The sequence below is a fragment of the Camelus bactrianus genome, chromosome 5 (assembly GCF_048773025.1).
Source record: "Camelus bactrianus isolate YW-2024 breed Bactrian camel chromosome 5, ASM4877302v1, whole genome shotgun sequence".
Lineage (NCBI taxonomy): Eukaryota > Metazoa > Chordata > Mammalia > Artiodactyla > Camelidae > Camelus > Camelus bactrianus.
This window is the reverse complement of record NC_133543.1, coordinates 19358200-19376115: the sequence shown is the minus strand read 5'-3', so window position 1 is coordinate 19376115 and position 17916 is coordinate 19358200. Positions and strand designations below refer to the sequence as shown.

Below are 17916 nucleotides of genomic sequence, written 5' to 3'. Positions count from 1 at the left end.
AATCATAAAGCACTTCCTGAAGTGTCCTTCCTCAGAGCGTCTTCCAAGCCAGCTGACTGCACCTCGGGCTCCGCCAAAGTTAACTGGTAACACTTCCTGCTGAAAGGCCTACCTCCCTCTTACACTGGTCACCGCTCACCTGCAGGGAGGGCGAGACAAGGCCGTGCCGAGGCGATGGAGCCCGGGGTGGCACAGGCTTCAGGCCGCTGCGGACTGCGCACAGCGTGCTCCAGGCAGGGCTGCTTTGGTCACTGCAGACGTGATCGGGGCCATCGACGGGGCAGCCCGAGGTCTCGGAGGAGGGCTGTGCGAGGCCTTCCCCGAGCCCGGCTCCCGGTTTCAGGCCCGGGAGCTGCAGCGTTTGTCAGGGGGGGTTCCTCCGCCTGGGAAAGGCCTCCTGCCTACTGGCCCCTCCGCCTTCTGGTTCCGCTGCCAGGGCCGGTGGACGTGGCAGGACCTGGGTCTCCACAGAACGTGGGCAACGAACCGGCACCCAGTTAGAACCATCGCTTCTAATGAGAGCTCAGGCCTGACGACCTCGGGATGTGCACTGAGATAAAAGGGGACAGGCCCCTGACGTGCAGCCTCACAGCTGCTCCCCAGAGCTCGGTGCCTCCCTCTAGTGTGACCACCTGACCCCCGTGACCTGTGAGCCTGAACCCAGGCCAAGGACAGCAAAAACTACATCCCGGGTGTCTCCCCAGACGCCTTGTGATCATCTCTCCTGTCCTGCCTGCTCACGGCAGCTCTGAGTTCATTTACACCAGAGCAGCCCCCTGTACTCCCTGAGGCGCACGTGGACAGAGGGGAGCCCCGGGACCCAGAAGCACCCCGAGCTCCCGGGACACCGGCCTGTCAGCAAGCTCTCTGACCAGCAGGCACAACGCTCCCTGGGGAAACCTCGTTCCTCCTGAAGAACACAGTCCACAAAAGTAGCTTAGGGACGTTTCCCCCTTATTTTTCGGCTCCAGAAAAGCCTGGGGGCTTAGCAGGACACACAGCCCTGCTCTGTGGGTACACAAAGGGCAGTCCTGGGAGGGCCGCCCTGGAGGGCTTCTGAAATGATTGTGGCCTCGGGGCCTCTCCTCTGCCTCGAAGGCCTGACGGTAAAGCACATTTAATGTCCTCATCGCTCACAAAGGCACCATCTGCTCTGTGGGTTATCTGCGGCAAACAGGATTCTCAAGACCCGCTTCTGCAGTTTAATTCAAAATGCATTCAAGAAACAGAAACTAAATCATTATCTGCCTTAGGCCTTGGGGATTCAAGAAACGGAAGATACCTGCCCAGACCTCCCTATACCAAAACCAAACCGAATGCAACTCTAGAAATACGGTCCCCAGGTAGCACTTCCACGTTAAAAAGAATGATCGGTGGCTTTGGATGAGTCGTGCCAGCGTTTCCCCAATCATGCAGAGAGGAGGGGACCCGTAACCCCGGACGTGATCACCCATCCCTCCTCCCTACCACGTGAAGACAGACACGAGAACAATCTACCTGCTCAAACGCTGTTGTGAGGGAGGGCGTCCATGTGCTTCTCAACAGGATCCCCTAGATGCTTCCCTGAGTCTGAAACAACTTAAGAGTCAAACCATCACCTCCTCCTGGGGCCCTGGGAGCGCCACGCGCTCTTTGGCAATCCCTCCCTTCAGCGTCATTGATCCCTTACAAAATCCACACAGATCGGGGCCCAGGGCCCAGGCCAGGGGACACGCATGGCCCAGGAGCAGTGCCTGAGCACGTGGGGCAGCAGCCTCCTCACCAGGCAGGCCTGGCAGGGCAGCACTGACACCCGGGGATGCGGTCACTCCAGCACGAGTGTCTCTAAGTCTGCCCACGGCAGGCTTCTTTGGGAACTCAGATGAGCCGGATGTTCCTGGCACCGCACAGGGCGCCCTATCTGCCTGTTGAAGCTTTTATGTTTCGTGGTCCAAGCCCGCTGACTGGTGCGCATGCCAGGTCCGTGTGGAATGCAGTGCAGGCCTGGTGCTGGGGCGCACTGACCCTGCGCCCAGGTTCCCGCGGGCCCTCCGAAGGCGGATCCAGCCCACCTTTCTGGACTGGTCTCTAAAGCCTCCTGCAGAGACCGGCGCGCCCGCCCTCTCCCACCAAGTGTTGTACCTTCCCCTCCTGGGTTTTCATCACAGTTGTACTTCACCCAAAACGGCCTTCCCACCAATCTCTGCTATTAAGTTGCTCCCCCTTCAGGCCCAGACCCTGCCTGCTCAAGAAGCTTCCTGGGTCTTTGCACACCGTGCTGCTCTTCCTGCTGGGACGCCCTCTGGCACCTGCTCTTGGCCGTCCCTCCGGGACTTACACCCTGGCAGGGACTGCAGTGACTGGTGTGTGTGTCCCCGCCAGGCCCAGGCCTGACCTGTGCTCGGAGTGATGTGCTTGGCGGGGGGGACGCACAGGACCACCCCCTGGCTGGCTGGGACTCGCAGGTGGACAGGGTGAGGGAAGGTGTTGTTCTGACTTAAGTGTCCTCATGCCGAGGCCCCGTGTTCAATTTTTGGTGAGATGCCCGTGAGTGGGGTGTGAGGCTGAAGCCGAGGGCAGACGTTGTGCTTCCGTTGGAGCTGCTGCACCAGGAAGGAAGCCTGCTGGATGGGCCTGAGCACCAGGGACAAAAGGCACCGTGGGCAAGGGAAAGGTCCAAGTGATCAGCACTCATGTCGGCTGGTCATGCAGCTGAGAGCTTCTGTTCACTTAAAGAAAAAAATATCCCAGCGGTCAGGCTCCGGGGCCTTGTGCTGGGAGCCTGAGGTGCAGGGCCTTACTCCTCAGCGTTTGCTCAATTAACATCTACCGAACAAGTGGATTCCTCTTTATTCTGAGTCCATACAAATACAGGGCACTTCAAATGTGCAACGTTACCGGAGAAATAAAAGCTGAATTGACACAGAGAACAAATACTGCCCGTACTTCTTCCTCGGATGATGGGGTGTCATCCAAGCCGCGGCGTCTACACCATCTGATTCCACCGACGACAACCGACACAGAGGTGAACGGAAGCAAAGAGGAGAAAGAAAGTACCCGGGGCGTGCAGAGCGTCACCTGCATCTTCCCTCTGCGACCTTCAGAACCTGCTCACCACCTGTAGCTGACGCGTGGCGCTCAGGAGAAAACACCGATGACAAGGACGCCGCCTGGGGCCGTCAGGAGGCCTTGGTTTTCACCTGGGACAGCAGCACCTCGTTCTTGCGGCCCTCCTGGAGGGGAAGCGGAGAGGGTGGGACTGGCGAGGGCCGCTTCAGCGCCGCCTGAGGCGCTGGTGGCCTCACTCTCCCGCCCTCGGCCCCGAGAAGCAGCCTCCCAGCGCACTGCCCCCCGCACGGCCACTGCCTGGCCACACGCTGGCCTTCAGTGCCCCAACAGCTACAGTGACAACTCGCTTCTGGCCTGGCAGACTCAGAACAGGAGAGGAGTAGGCACTGTCATTCCAAAAGACGTCCTGAAGCCTCTAAAATCTTCAGGGGGCAGGAGCAGAAAGCAGGCGCTTTCTGTGCCAGTTTGGGCCCCTGCAGTGAGGAAGGCTCTGTAAAGCAGCCCGAGGGGTCGTAAGAGGCAGCCCCAGGTCACACAGCAGGCAGAGCGCGTAGGGAAGCTCCTACTCTGGTGAGACTGGAGTTAAGACTACCCTCAGCTGGGGGAGGGGAGGGCTCGGTGGTGGAGCACGTGCTCAGCAGGCACAAGGTCCCAGGCTCAATCCCCAGTACCTCCATTGAAATAAGTAAGTAAAAATCTAATTACCACCCCCCCATCAAAAAAAAGAACATCATTGGCTTCTAGGGGGAAACCCACAGAAGACAGGGTGAAAGATAAGCATCAAGGGACATGAAATGAGCTGTAGGAACGCATTACTGGATGTGCTGAGGCACACTACTGAGGGAGGTCACTGGCCCTGTGCCCTGCATGCGGAACCTGACGTCCACGGTGCAAGGCCGCCATCACTTTGTAGTCCCTTCTTCCAAAGCTGCTCACTGTGCCTGCTCCTTCCCCCGTGTTTGGAGTGGCCCTGACAGCTCAGGATACCTCCAGCTGCTAGCAAACCAGCTCCACTCCTTCCTGGGGCGTGCCACATGGAGCCCTGTTTACAGTGAGGGGTGAGTGTGATGGTGAGAAGGGCCTGAAGGGGTGGTCACAGCCTCTGGTCGTCATACTTCCCTAGAGATCCATTTAGTGTGGAAGAAAGGTTTTCTGTCACCCTTGAAGCCTCTGCACCCAAGACCCCTCAAGTCGGTGTTTCCCGCTCCCTGGGCTGGGCCAGGTGCCCACCCCTTGCTTTCTGATGCAGAGACCCGGGTTTCACTGACGTGCCGCTCACCCGGGGGGTTTATGCTCACTGCCCACTCAGAGCTGGGGAGGCAGCTCGGCTCCGGGCTGGGCGTAAAGCTGAATTATTCTGCCAGAAGCAACATACTCTGACACTTTTTAAGCACATGTTTTTCGAGGGGGAGATAGTTCAATTTTTCCTGGGGGTGGGAAGAGAACAAAGGTGAAGAGGGGTAACATCTGTTGTGTTAGAAAAGTGAACTAGGGAGTTTTATTTAAAATGAGTTATTGAGATTTGCTTGGGGGGGAAGAAACTTCCACCCCACCCAGTCCAAAAAAAGTGGGGAGGGGTAAGAATGGGAGAAGAACAGGCAGAGAGTCACACTATTATGTTGTTATACTATTTCCTCTACTTTTGTGTATTTTTGACAATTTCCATAATAAAGAGATAAAACCATAAAACAATGAATAAAGAAATAAATTAGTTTCAACTGTCACCCACCTCACCTTTTCAATGAAAAAAAAAAAAAAAAAAAAAAAAAACAACCCAAAACAAAACCCTCAGAAGCATCAAGACAGTGCTGCGAGAGAGTCCCCACCAGGGGCGATTCTGTTCACCGCACCACACTCAGGTGATGCTTGAGCTTTTCAGTAAAGACATCCGAGGCTGTCACCCGGGGTGTGTGAGCGCTGATTAAATTTCATGTGATCTCCTGGAGGCCTTTTGGGAGACCACCGAGTGATACTGGCTGTCTGCTCAAAGCAAATACAGAAAGGGCCCTTTAGGTATTTCTTTCTAGAAGAAAAGGGAAAAACGTCTCCTAGTCTCTGCTTCTTCCCCTGCTGAAGACCGCGTGGGGCTCGCGATGTGCCGGACGCAGTGAGTTCGGCTTGCTCAAGGTTACGTGCCCAAAGCAGCTTCATAAGCACCTATGCCTGGCAGCTGTCAGTGCTAGGCTTGACTTTCAGTCTTGCTTTGGTGACCTTGTGAGAGGCTGTGCTTTACAAACACAATCAGTGATACTGCAGTTGAGGTGGTTCCAGAATATGTGCAGTCTGGCAGTTTCCGGCAGACATGTTATTAACAGCCCCTCCCAGGGCAAGCCGGCGGGGGGTTTAGAGATAACCCAGTGTCTCTAATTAAAGAGGCCTGGATCCCAGGGGAGGCTGGAGTCAGGGCAAGACCAAGATCCGGTGCCTGCAGGAGCCTGTGGGCGTCGTGGGGGCTCAACTCACGCATGGTCAGCTGAGCCCGTAAAGGGAAGAACGTGGTGGCCAAGACCATGCTGTGGATGACAGTGTGCTCTGCGTGGAGAATAGTCATTGCCTAGCACGGTGCTGGGGACCAGGACGCAGCGAGAATTCACAACTTGGGAGCAGATAACCGAGCAGGTTGGGGAGGCAGATAAAGGAGGCAGAACAGAGCGTTCCGGGAGGAGACGCCATCCTGGGGTGAACGTCTGACTTGCCAGTCTGTTTTTCTTCTACATGCAGTTCCATACTGCATATGTAAAACAGCAGAATTACTGGAGCTGAAGGGATGGGGTGGAAACTAGGGGGCAGCAAGCAAGCCTCTGCCACCACCTTCTCCTCAACACCTGGCCCCACATTACCTTGGAGGAGCTCGAGAAAAGATTCAGGATTTGGGAACGCTAACACGTGGCTGCTAATTTCAAATTTTTGCCAAGTAAAGTGGTAAAAAAAAAAAAAAAAAGTACACACTATCACCATCATTTTATAAGAGAAAGGCAATTTTAACATCAAAGAACAAGAGGACAGGCTGTTTTTTCTTTTAAAGGTGAGTCCTTTCAATGAAATGTATTTAGCTGTCTGAAGGGCATAGTACACTCGCCCTCCCTTTTTTTCCTGACTTGCTTTGGACTGAAGAAAACTGAGGCCAGCCCCCTGGTCCTGGGTGCTTCACGGGCTCCGAGGGACGCCCCCGCACCCCCCCCCCCTTTCTGGTCTCTGACTGGGAGCAGCTGTGCCCAAGGCAGTGGTAATACAGAAATCTTGATCTTCATGCATCTGAGGGACCCGTTTGCTTCACAGGTCAACCAAGCCTTTAGCCCCAAGAGCCTGCAGTGCAAGAATGAGCTTTTCCATTTCACTTTTATTTGCTTTGATTCTGACAGCTTATCCTTACCCTGCCCAACTCACTTGCTTTTTGTTTTTGCTGTCAAAAGAGCAGAGCAACATCAGAGGTGTAATTCCCCTAATTCCCCTCCCCTGGGTCTTCTCTCTTTACGCATTATTTGGGGGGAAAGAGAGCTCTGGTGGGGAGTAGCGGGTTGCCGTTTGCTCCCTGCCTTGGGCCTTCCTGCGTGCTGCTCCCTGGCCGAAGCACTCGGGCTCTGCCCAAGGCCAAGTCCTTCTCACCGGAGAGTGGTCTCCCGACCACACTCTCTACCTTAGTCCCCCCAGGGCAAAGCCTGGAATTACTTCTGACTTGTGATTACTTGTTTTTGGGGGTTTGTTTCCTAGCTTCTTATCTATCTCCCCCGCCCACCCTGGACACAGGGACCTGGTCTCTCTTATCACCTGTGTATTCCCAGGGCCACGGCAGGAGCTGGAGGAACATTTATTGAAAGGGTGAGAGGTTGATTTTGAAGTGCCTATGGTTGTGGCTCCCAAAAGTTATGTCACTAAAAAGGGAAGGAGAAGTAGAGAAGGAAAAGACGGGGAAGGGAGGGAGGGAGGGAGAGAGGAGAGTCTTAAAAACATGCAAGGACAAAATGATTGGGATGGAAAGACTATTTTCTGTTCTGCAGCCCACATACCAGGATATAACTATCTTTAGCACCCCTGTATTTTCACCAATCCCCAAATTCACTAAAGCCACATGGGTTTACATTAGAAAGGGGGAAGGAATTCCCAAAAATGAAGCTGCTGTGATCTCGGCAACTGACAGAATGAAATCTTCCTTCTGGAAAAGCTCTTAAGAAAAGGGCACTTTTCTTTCTGGAATGACAGAGAGGAACTGTGCCGAAATGCAGGGAGAGAAGACGGCGCAAACGGCACTCAGCCGAGCGTGGGGGTCCCGGGTGCCAGGCCCAGTGCTGGAGCTCTCCTCTCTCCCCTGCCCACAGACCCCACCCTGCCAGGGAGCTGAGGGCTGAGTCCTGACGCAGGTGCACAGCCGGTGGGCGGCAGGTCTGACCCCAAGGCAGCCGTCCTCCCCGTCCACTTTCCTCCCACGCGGCTGCTCCCTCCCCAGCCTAAGACTGGAGGGACAATTGTAGCTCTTTCCGGGTGGTCCCTGAATGTGAGCTGATGGTGCCCTTTACCTGTGAGTCTAATGTGCTTACTGAGTTAGGAAGACGAAGTGATGCTGCCTAGAACTTCAACCAGGGCCTCAGGATGGGCCACAGAACAAGGCGATCGTGAGCTCCTCACGCACCTGGACTGTAAGATCTCACCGCCAACCCGCTGTTTCCCAGAATAGACCAGCAGAAAACCAGAGAACTGTCTGATTTTCAAATGCTGCTCTGGAGGTGAGCACAGTTCTCTCCTCAGCCTTGCAGGCCCCGCCCAGCCTCCCTCTTACCTCCTTGAACTCTTTCACGGTCTTAAAGTACAGCCTTTGTTTTTCTAACAGTTCCAAGTACTGGTCGTTCAACTGGTCTCTTCTCATTTTGTTCTCTTGCTTCTTCTTTTCCATCTGTTGAGACATTTCGGGAACACTGATGAAAAGGCACACTCTGACCAAAGGCGGCTGGCAACCCCCAACCGACCACTGTTACTGACGTTTTCATGGATCTCCTTTCATGCATCACTTTTGACGTTAACTTATTTGCGTGATATTGCAGACAGACTGTAATTTATTCAGCAGTTCTATCACTGGGCTAACCGTTCCATTTAATTATTACCATTCTGTGTGTGTGAGTACAAACAATTTCACAAGAAACGGATCGGTGGTTCCCTTTGCTCAGGACCCTCCCACGGACCGGACACCTATACTATTACTTGTACTCACTGCTGGTCTGTTTCGCATACACGCTGACCTGCCAGTTCTGGAGCCACCTGTGCTCTGGGGGACACACACTCCCCTGCCATACCTATCTGAGCAGGAGCCAGCATGGCACTTGGGCACAGAGGGCTCTGTTTTTGTTTTTGTTTTTGTTTTTAAACAAACACAACAAAGACATCCATCCACGTAAGTGCTGTTGTGCGCAGCGGACACACTTACTCCATCCAGGGGCCAGTCAATATTCAAACCCCACGTGGAGCCTGTGTTGAGAACTGCTTTTGGAGTGGACTGAATGAATTCACTCGTTTAACAAATAGTTCTTGGGTGCCTGCCACGGGTCAGGTGCTGTGTTGGCCACCAGCCACACAAACGAGAGAAGACAGCCCCCTCTGCCGGGGGACCTGACCACCCATCTGGTGCCCGGCCACCTTGTCAGGGAGACAAGACAGCAGTGAGGTGCCTACAGCATGAAGCCAGGGGGAGGATGGAGAGAATGAAGGGGTCAGGCCCATGTCCTTCCCCAGGAATGCATCTGCTAGTAATCAGGGAGGACAACTTCCTGTTGTTCTTTACTGTGGGCGAGAGCGGCTCCCCAAGGACCAGCGCGGCAGGGCGGGAAGACCTCCATGCTGAGGTTTGGGTTGGCCAGGCTCCCTGCCCTCCACCTCCACCTCCCTCAGACCCCAGATCATCAAGAAGGGACCCCATTCCCTCTTGCATGAGAGCTTGTCCCGCCCTGGGTGAGCATCCACGCACATGGACAGGAGCTGCCTCACCTCTGCCCTCTCTTCTGTGGCTGAACAGTCTTGCCATCAGTGATACACACACACACACATATATATATATTTGCTCCTCTGACATCATTTTACTGAAGTCCTTAATGGGGAGATTAATATTTAGCTACAAAGAAAAGGGTCTGGTGAGCTTTTGCCTTAGTTCACCTCTTGTAGACGGGATTACAGGCAGCTTGAATGCCTCTTTCTACGTAGGTTTTCATGACAGATCCTCCAGGCAATCCTTTCTCTCATGTGCTGACATTCTGGCCTCACTCACTGGACTACTTTGCTCCAAGTTTGTGAGAGGAGACGCCCCAGGTCCCCAGAAGGTTTCACCACTGCGCCTGAGGACCAGGTGTGTGACAGGTTTTTTAAGCAGGACGGAGAGCAAGAGACACTGGCAGTACTGGTTAGGATTTACCCGGTCGTAGTAGTGGGGGACTGCGGCTGTGTGAATGGCTTCCAGACCGGCAGCAAGTCTGCCTTCCCACTGACGGACCATGCGCGTGTAGTGCCCGAAGCAGCCAGCCCCCGTGCCGCCCCAAGGCCGGGCGACTCCCCGCTAAGCCAGCTCATCCTGGGAGCTCCCACACCACTTCCCAGCTCCTCACTTTCCTCTTCTAACTACTGAGGCTCAATATCCTCTCACTTCAGCAGAATTCAGCAATTATTTGCATTTTTATAGTGGGTTCCTGAAAACTAAAATGCTCTTGAGCTGCTAAGAAACAAATGCCTCACAGCAGAAGGTCGGGAACCGAAGACCCAGTGAGGAAACGGTTCTGGGCGGGAAGGAAAGCCTGGCTGGTGAAACGGGGGGTAATGCTCACTTCAGAGGGCTTTTAGGGGGATTTGCACAGTGCGTGGCACACGGTGGGTGTTCAGTCCTTCCTTGGGAGCTGTTGCCAAAAGCGGCGTCTGAATGACCAGGGCAGGCAGCCTGTGGAGCTGGCCTGCCCACTGCAGGGCCAGAGGCAAGCTGGGAGCCTCTGCAGACACTGAGATGTGTCCTCAGAACTGAGAGCACATTCTCAGAACACCCAGAAGAGGCCTGTTTCCCCAGGGCCTTCTCCATCACCAGTGTGCAACCCGGGCCACATTACAGAAAAGAAGCCATCTGACCTTCATCCGACTTTGCTTAATTCCTTCTACGATCTGCTCCATCTGCCGTAAAAACTGGTCCCGGGCAGCAGGGGAGGCCATGGCTCTGAAAGAAAGACAAGCAGAGGTATGAACAGCAAACAGGACTCTGAGAAAAGCGGGAGGCCCCAAGGGGTCAGCCCTGTTCCCAGATGATGCCCCAGAGCAAGCAGGCCCTCGCAGGACAGGATGGACTTGTGGGGCCCCTGCGATCCCAGAAGCCAATGACTCCCAACTCTGAGGAAGGCGTGAAAACCAACCTGGTCTTGTAACTGAATATTAATCTTTGCCTCCCCATCTCCACTCTCCCTACAGTTTTCTTAAACATGTATTTTCTTAAATAAAATCAAATATGGCTAAAATAACAAAAAATATATTTTTTACTTTGAGGTACTGCTTAAGAAATGAATACCACCTGGTTTTTAAACATCTGTGGATTTAGAAGCACTGCTCAAGATTGGTAGATGTTTTCTGAGGTTTTCCTAAAACCAGGCTGGGAAACCTGGTCCTGTTTCCAGGAGCAGTGGCTAAATGAGTGAATTTCCTGATGTCCTAAAACGTTCCCCTTCCCCTCCCGTTCTGCAGAGGGAATGACACCAGGAGGATCCGAGCACACAGGGACACGGACTGAGAGTTCCTCCACACATGCGCTGCCAGAGAGGAGAATTCGCCACAAAAGCACCCAAACATCAGCCCCTCTCAATGATAGGGCATAAAGATGAAGGCCCAATTCTAGAAATGTCACAAGGTTGTTAAGGCACTAACTGAATCTGAATATTAAAGGGAGCTGTTGGATTTTTGTTTGTTTTTAATTAGAAAGGAAGCTTAAAATCTAGTGCTTGTAGTCCACTGAGATCCTGGTTGCTGGTCACCTGCCAGGGGCTGGAGGAGATCACTGCTGCAGGGAGAGGAAGCTGGCTGGACAGCCAGCCAGCCCTGGGGCTGCCCAGATGGTGGGTGGTTCAATGGGCAGGCTCGAGGGCTGGTATAATGTGGGTACAGATGGGCCTTGCCATCCAAGTTTTGGAGAAAACACTGATACCTGAACAAAGCAGTTGAGAGGATGCACATTAACTTAAAAGCAAAATTTACCATGAGATTTGAAAAGCATTAAAAAAAAATTATATAGATTATTTCATTATCTAAATTTCAAATCATCTCTCTGTGCCCAAGAACAAGGGGCAGTAATCTAATTTTAGCAGGACAAAAGTCATCTACAAAGAGATTCCAGTAGTTAGGCATTTCAACATTAGTTGAAAGTTCACGTTTTCCCTAAGCTATTCCTTGGGGTTTTAAGAATTCGCTCTTCCATCACTGCGTTTTTGCAAGAACTCAAGGAGTGTGTCAGCCAGGACTCATCTGAACGTGGCAGCAGGGGTGAAGTGCGAGAACCCCGCCCCAAGCACTGAGTCTTGCTCGATCACACCCCGCAGGATGGAGGTGAGCGGGCACCAACGGGGCACTCGTGGTACCCACGAAGGGGGACAGCCAGCACTTACTGTGAGAAGTTCTCATGGATTGAGTTCAGCAGGCTGATCTGGGGAGGACAGGAAAAAACAGAAAGAACAGAACAATAAGCAAAGGCTGACAGATCCCTGTGCTACCCTGACCCCTGAAAGCTTGTCTTGTGTCTGTGGACACCGCTTCTGAAAGGACCACATCTTGTTCACGTGGATGGAAAGTAACGTGGGGGAAAAAAAGCAACATGTTCTTAGCCCCGTAGTTTTCCCCAAGTGCCTATCTTCTGACAACCTTGACCACAGGATGTAGGAAGCGGCTCCCTGATGGGCCCTAAACCCCAGCTGAGAAGCCCACGCCCACATCTGGGGTATTTAGGGGAAGCTGTATCACAGCCCCTTCTATCTGGCCAAACCCTGCACTTTATTTTCAGGGCTGTCAGCTTAGCAGAGACGGTCCTGGTGGAGAGTGAGAACTGTGCCCACCCTACCCCCTCCCACAGAATCTCTGCCAGCACAGCCAGCTGCCGGGTGGCTGAGAGCCTCCTCTGTGGGCTCGCACCACTCAAGGCTCCTCTCCCATGGAAATGCTTAGCCCGCACTGTGGGACCCTCCATCTGCCCTGGTGACAGTCGGGGCAGGGCTCTGAGTCTGGAGTCCAGAAACCTAGGTCCCCTTTCTGGCTGCATCAGTGACTCAGCTTGTGAGCTCAGGACCAGGCATTTCCTCTACTGGGACTCAGGTTCGTGGTCTGTAACACGGAGATGATATTCTTGTCCTTGTGACTTCACCGGCATGTTGAAAGCGAAAATACCACAGGCATAAATAGACTGGGAATAAACTATACGTGCAAGCAAATGCAAAGTTCTGAGTTAATGTGGCTTGGAACGAACCCCCAAACCCTCCTAGTTTTTAAAAGAATGCAACAACTTCAAACTGCTGATGAAGGGAGGTCAATGGGGTTCCAGGCTTTCTCAGGAGGGGCTGGCTTGTCCCTGAGTGAGGGTTGGCAAGTCTTCCCCTCACTGGGTGGGGGGACCCCAAGGCCAGGGTGTGCAGCACATCTAGCCCCCAGGCCTGAGGTAAATCCCCCCAGATGCACTCATCTATTCAAGCATTAACTAAGTGCCTGTTACGTGCCCATCACCATGTAAGGCGCTGGACACAGAGGAAAGAGAACCCCACCCCTCCTCAAGGAGGGCCTCCGGGAGGGCAGAGGCTGATCTGGTTTGACTGACAACAAGCAGTAGAGGTGACAATACTGATGCCTCCGTTTGGGTCCAGGTGGAAGATACACCTGTAATACTGCTATTAAAGTGGTAATTAGTGCAGGTTGCAGGGTGATGATAAAACGGAAACAGCTTCTGCCACCCTCGAGGTGCGGGGGAGGCCGCGGCGCCCAGCTGGCACTGTGTGCAAGGAGCTTCGTCGGCATTTTCTCATGCTGTCTCCATCACAGCAGGAGTTGCCCCCACTTTACAGGGGAGGAAAACGAGGCTGGACTGAAGCCCACGCCTGGGGGACCCCACAGCTCCTGCTCTCGCCTCCACGCCGAGCTGCTGCCATGAATACAGAGCCGCTCTTTGTTCTAAACACAGCTGTACACCTGCCCCGGTCAGGTGCCTTCCATCGCGGGAGCCCCGAGTCACCAGCGGATCTGACCCGTGACAGTCAGAGTGATGTGGGGGGGCTGCCCACTGCCAGCCCTCTCACCCCTGCCTTCAAGTTTACAATTTTAGTTCACACCTCCGTCTGCTACTAACGATTAAACAGCTATTTCCCCACGTCCGCTCCGACGTTCCGCCCTCCCCATTGCATTTAGCTGGTTCTCTCCTTCCTTTCAAACCCAAACTAAAGTTTCACCACCTCCAGGCCCCTCTCCGTCGGTACCTGTCGAGCTCCCACTGTTGCTTTTTATGATGGCGCCTCTCACCCAGCGCTCACGACCGCTGCCCACCATCCCCCCAACCTTGCCTGGCAGTGTGAGCTCTCGACCCCGCACCCCAGCCCCGGGCATGTGACAGGTGCTCCTCCCACGTACGCTCGGCGCGCCCCAACACCAGGTTCACGTGAACTGCCAGGGCCCACGGCACTGGGAGCAGCTCATCCGATGAAGCTGTCTTCTTTTTATAAAGGCTCTTACCTCTTTTTCCAAATAAACCTTCTTGTCGTCCAGGGTGTTATATAAAGTGAAGAATTGCTTGGTTTCTTTGTGCACTGCTGAAACTGTAAAGGCAAGGACATCGGCATGTGAGGAAGAAAACGCATCAAAACGACCCCGGCGCCCTCTCCGTGCTGGGGCACACCGCCGGACGCAGACTGGACTGGCCAGGGGTGGCATGCGCGCCTGACTGTGCGGAACCCCGAAGGGCGGGCGCGGGGGCAGGGCTGCTGCAGGCCGATGGCTTGTGGCAGCCGTGACAGGCCAGCCAGGACGAGCGGTGGGAGGTGCTCCCTGTCAGCGAGTGGGCCAGGTGGGCTTCCCAGCAGTCCTCCTGAGGGGTCGGAGGGGGAAGGTGGTGGGAGTGCGGAAGCCACCGCGCCACCTCTTCCTGTCTGTGCGGCTCCCTCCCTTCCCACCGCCCGTCACTTCTGTAACCCCGTGCTTAGCACAGGCCTAGGCAGCAGGCCCTCCAGAACACCCACTGGGCGAATGGCACTCCCACCCTAGGGCAGAACACACGCCTAATACGTGTGGATTCTCCCCGCATCCCCATGCACATGGCGAAGGGGGCCTTACTTACCAGGCTCCCACATCTTTACCCATAAAACCGCTCTTCTCTCTGCCCACCTCCCCTTCTCTCTCTGGAGCACCATGATCACCAGGGAACTGGTCACGGGGGTGAAGGGTTCCTGCCCAGACACAGCCCTTCTGCTCTGAGCCTGTGGGACTTCCTCCCTGTTCTGAATTCCCATAACGATAGCCAGAGGGAGACAAAATCCCAAGCCCTGGGCTCACTGTCGGGCTTCAGGCCTAAGTTGCCAGCTTCAGTTTAGCTGCAGCTAATGCTCCCGACGCCTAGCGGCAGTCAGGCGCGGCCAGCACCACGATGGGGTCTGTTCCCACTAGCTCTTGCTCCCTGAACGCAGGCTGCCTCTGGGGCAGCACAGGTCGGGGAGCAGAGAGAGGCAGCGCAGGCTCTGGGCACTCTCGGGTTCCTTGGGCAACTGCCACTAATGTTTAAGACCTGATTCTTTAAACCAGTCAACTTTGAACTTTATTGCCCAGTAACAACTGTGCCAACTGGGAACTGCAGGGCCCAGACGAGGCAGGGACTTTAGTTAGTGTGTTGAGGATTCTGAAGATTGTCCATCTAGTTGTGGGCAGCTATTAAATATTAAAGTTTTAAAGCAAGAGTGAAAATTGATCAAATTTCTGTGTGAGTAAAGACCTCCCAGACAAGAGTACGGAGAAGGGGTTAGACTCTGGGCAGTGATGAGAAGGCAGCCACAGAAGTCCAGGAGAAATGGACGTGACCATTACTCCGAAACAAGACTGTCAGAGCAGCAGGAGTCAGAGAAGACTAAGATGGGGGGGTCTGGCTGGGCTCGACAGCGACCCCAGAGACCAAGAGGAAAGAGGGGTTGGGGAGGCTGAATTCAGTTCTGCACCTGCTGAGTCTGAAGACCCAGGAGACAAGCCAGCGTGGGAGCCTAGAGGAAGGGGGATGGTCCAGGACCTGTTTTCAGGGATACCTGAGCTGGGTCTTGAAGGATTTTGGCTAACAGAGTTGAGAAGGGGTCCCAGGCACAGGGAAGAGGAGTCATCAGGGCCTAGGACGTCCAAGTACATGGTGTGTTCAGAGGCAGCGTGTGGGCAGGGGCGGCCAGAGCGGGGACTGAGAGCAGGGATGGGGCCCTCCAGGCAGGCCACTTAGACAGGGAGGTTCCCAGGCAGAAGGAGAGAGGTTTTTTTCAGTGAGTCCTGGGAGCTCCTGAGGATCTGTCCCTGGAGAGAAGTGATATGATCAGATAGGTGGATGAGGGACTCAGAGAAGGGGCTGCAGGCCAGCTAAGGTCGCTGGGCTGAGCTATGATGCAAGGAAGGACAGACAGGGTCGCAGCACCGGGAACAGAAAGGCAGTGACAGCTTTGAGGGCCACCCTGAGCCGGATGACGTGTGAGCACTGATTCAGGCTGAGAGAGACCCGGTCTGGATCCCTGGGTGAGCACAACATAGTTAAAGACAAGGACCACTTGAACAAGAAAGCCTGCACAGAAGAACAAGCCAGGACTGATCTAGAGATGCAGGGGTCACGAGGTTCCCTGTGAAGCTGGCAGATGGAGCCTGATGGCTGATGGGGAGGAGGGTGGGCTGGAAGCACGACTCTAAGAGCTACTGACCAGGGAGGGCAGTCAGAGCACCACGGTGCTGCTCCTGGGATCCAGGCTACGTGGAGTGAGTGCCGAGTGGGCCTGACTAGGAGAGGGAGCCCTTCCCGGGGGTGGCTTGCACGGACGGCGCTGTGACGCACGCTCCACTGCACTCAAGCAGGACGGAGCCCCTCGCTTCCAGCACCACCCCTCCTCCCCACCCAGGGCAGCCTCGGGAGCCCGTGTGTGGTGGAGGCACCTACTCTGGCGGTAGAGTTCAATAAATCTCTTCTGATACTGTATCAGCTCGGCTCGGCTGGGCACTTCATCAATCTTGCGATGCAAAATTGCTATTTCTCGGTTTCTTCGAGCCTAAGTGCAAAAGGGAAGGGAGACAGCACTACTTGGTGAAAAGGCCACATGTGGCCCTCTAGGAAGCCGAAACAGCACCCCCACCCGCCCTATGCCAGACACATGCCCTGGTACGCTGGCCCACAACCCTGCGGTGGCTTGTCTTCCCCATCCCAGATTCCAGTTCTGACCTGGCAACACGTGGAGAAGGCGTGGCAGTGAGCTGGAGCCCCAGGAGGTGTCAAATTAATGGATCGGGAAGGAAGATTCTGAATGGGGAGGGCATTTGTGGATGGTGCCCCCAGCCAGCCCACCGCCCGGGAAGACTCTAGAGCAGCTGATTCCGGCAGCGCCAGGTGGGAAACAGGCGATGGGGGTCTTCCCAGATGATGGGGACTGAATGATGCCCCTATTGCCTCCTTAAAGTCCACACCCCTCAGCCTGCTTGAAGAGATCCCATCACTTACTCCTGAAGTACCTTGCTGGCAACTCCCTCCACTGTGAAATGAACTGGGGTCTGCATCAGCCAAACCGTCCCTGACTGCATCTGTAACCTCTCCTTTGCTACTGGCTTCTTCACGTCAGCATTTAAGTATGTTCAAGTCCCTCACCCCTTAAAAGGCCCCTCTTTAAACCCTGATCACCTTTCAGCCATCATCCTTCTCCTCCCTTTAACGGCACAGTTCCTGAAAGCCAGGGACCCTCGGTGCCTCTGAGCCCCTCACTCTCCTCCAGGCACCCTTCCACTCACTGCCGCTGGCTGCTCCCAGCACCCACTGAAACCACTCTCGCCAGGCTCACCACAGACCTTCTCTGTGCATCTATGGCTATTCTCAGCTTCCAGCTTTCCTGACTTCTGGCAACGTCTACCCCTTTCTCTGCTGAGCTCCCCACGAGACCCTGGGCTCTGGCTTCCGGAGGCCTCCGGCTGCCTGCTGGGTCTCCACCAGTGGATTCCTTCTCTTCCTCTGCTGTTCTCACCCAGGCTTCAGTCTAGAGCCTCTTCTCACTGACACAGTGCTGACACCCAGATCTCCAGCCCAGACTAGTCTTGGTTGCACATGCCTACTTGGCTAAGTACCCCAACTTTTCAAAGCCCCAAACAGGCCTCATTAACACTTCTATTCACGTTCCCACCCCCCTTCCCCTTTATGCGTCTCCTCAACAAATAACACAAGGATCTGGATCCACCTGGGGCCCCTGTTAGAAATTCTCCCACCATCCCGCCTCTGCTTCTTCTCTCATCCAGCTGATGCTAAATTCCATCAGAAGTAGCTTCTCAGTCTCTCGCCTGCCAGTTCATTTCCATCCATCCCACGGACCCTGTCCTGCCCGGCCTGGGCCTTCGGCAGGCTCGTGGTTTTACTGTGGCTTCGCTCCAGCCAGTCTGAAGCTGCCCGCGGTGTGAAATGTGCATGTGAACTCCCTTGTCCTTTGATGTACATGGACACGTCTTGGTTCTCCAACAGCCAGTCAGCTCCCAGCAGATGGGCCACCCACTTACTATTCCTGGGACCTCACGTAACACTGAATACAGAGCAAGCACACAGTCAGAAAGTTTCCAAGTACGTAGCTGTACTGTCCTGACTTTATTAATTCTGTTGTCTTTCTGAGATTGGTACAGTGTCCTTGTATT

The 17916-nt window shown here is 54.5% G+C and overlaps 1 protein-coding gene across 4 annotated transcripts in view; it reads right to left on the bottom strand.

Annotated features, from left to right (window-relative positions):
* Nucleotides 1–2813: 2813 nt before the first annotated feature.
* The window catches only part of CCDC93 (CCC complex scaffolding subunit CCDC93), an 82353-nt gene continuing 67250 nt past the window's right edge, over nt 2814–17916 (bottom strand). For all 4 annotated transcript variants that reach the window (XM_074363527.1, XM_074363528.1, XM_074363529.1 and 1 more), the window contains 6 exons: nt 16193–16301; nt 13759–13841; nt 11658–11695; nt 10141–10225; nt 7823–7936; nt 2814–3212 (listed from right to left, as the gene is read on the bottom strand). In XM_074363527.1, coding sequence (XP_074219628.1) covers nt 3159–3212; nt 7823–7936; nt 10141–10225; nt 11658–11695; nt 13759–13841; nt 16193–16301 — 483 coding nt within the window. In that variant the 3' untranslated portion in view covers nt 2814–3158. The remainder of the gene's footprint in view (nt 3213–7822; nt 7937–10140; nt 10226–11657; nt 11696–13758; nt 13842–16192; nt 16302–17916) is intronic.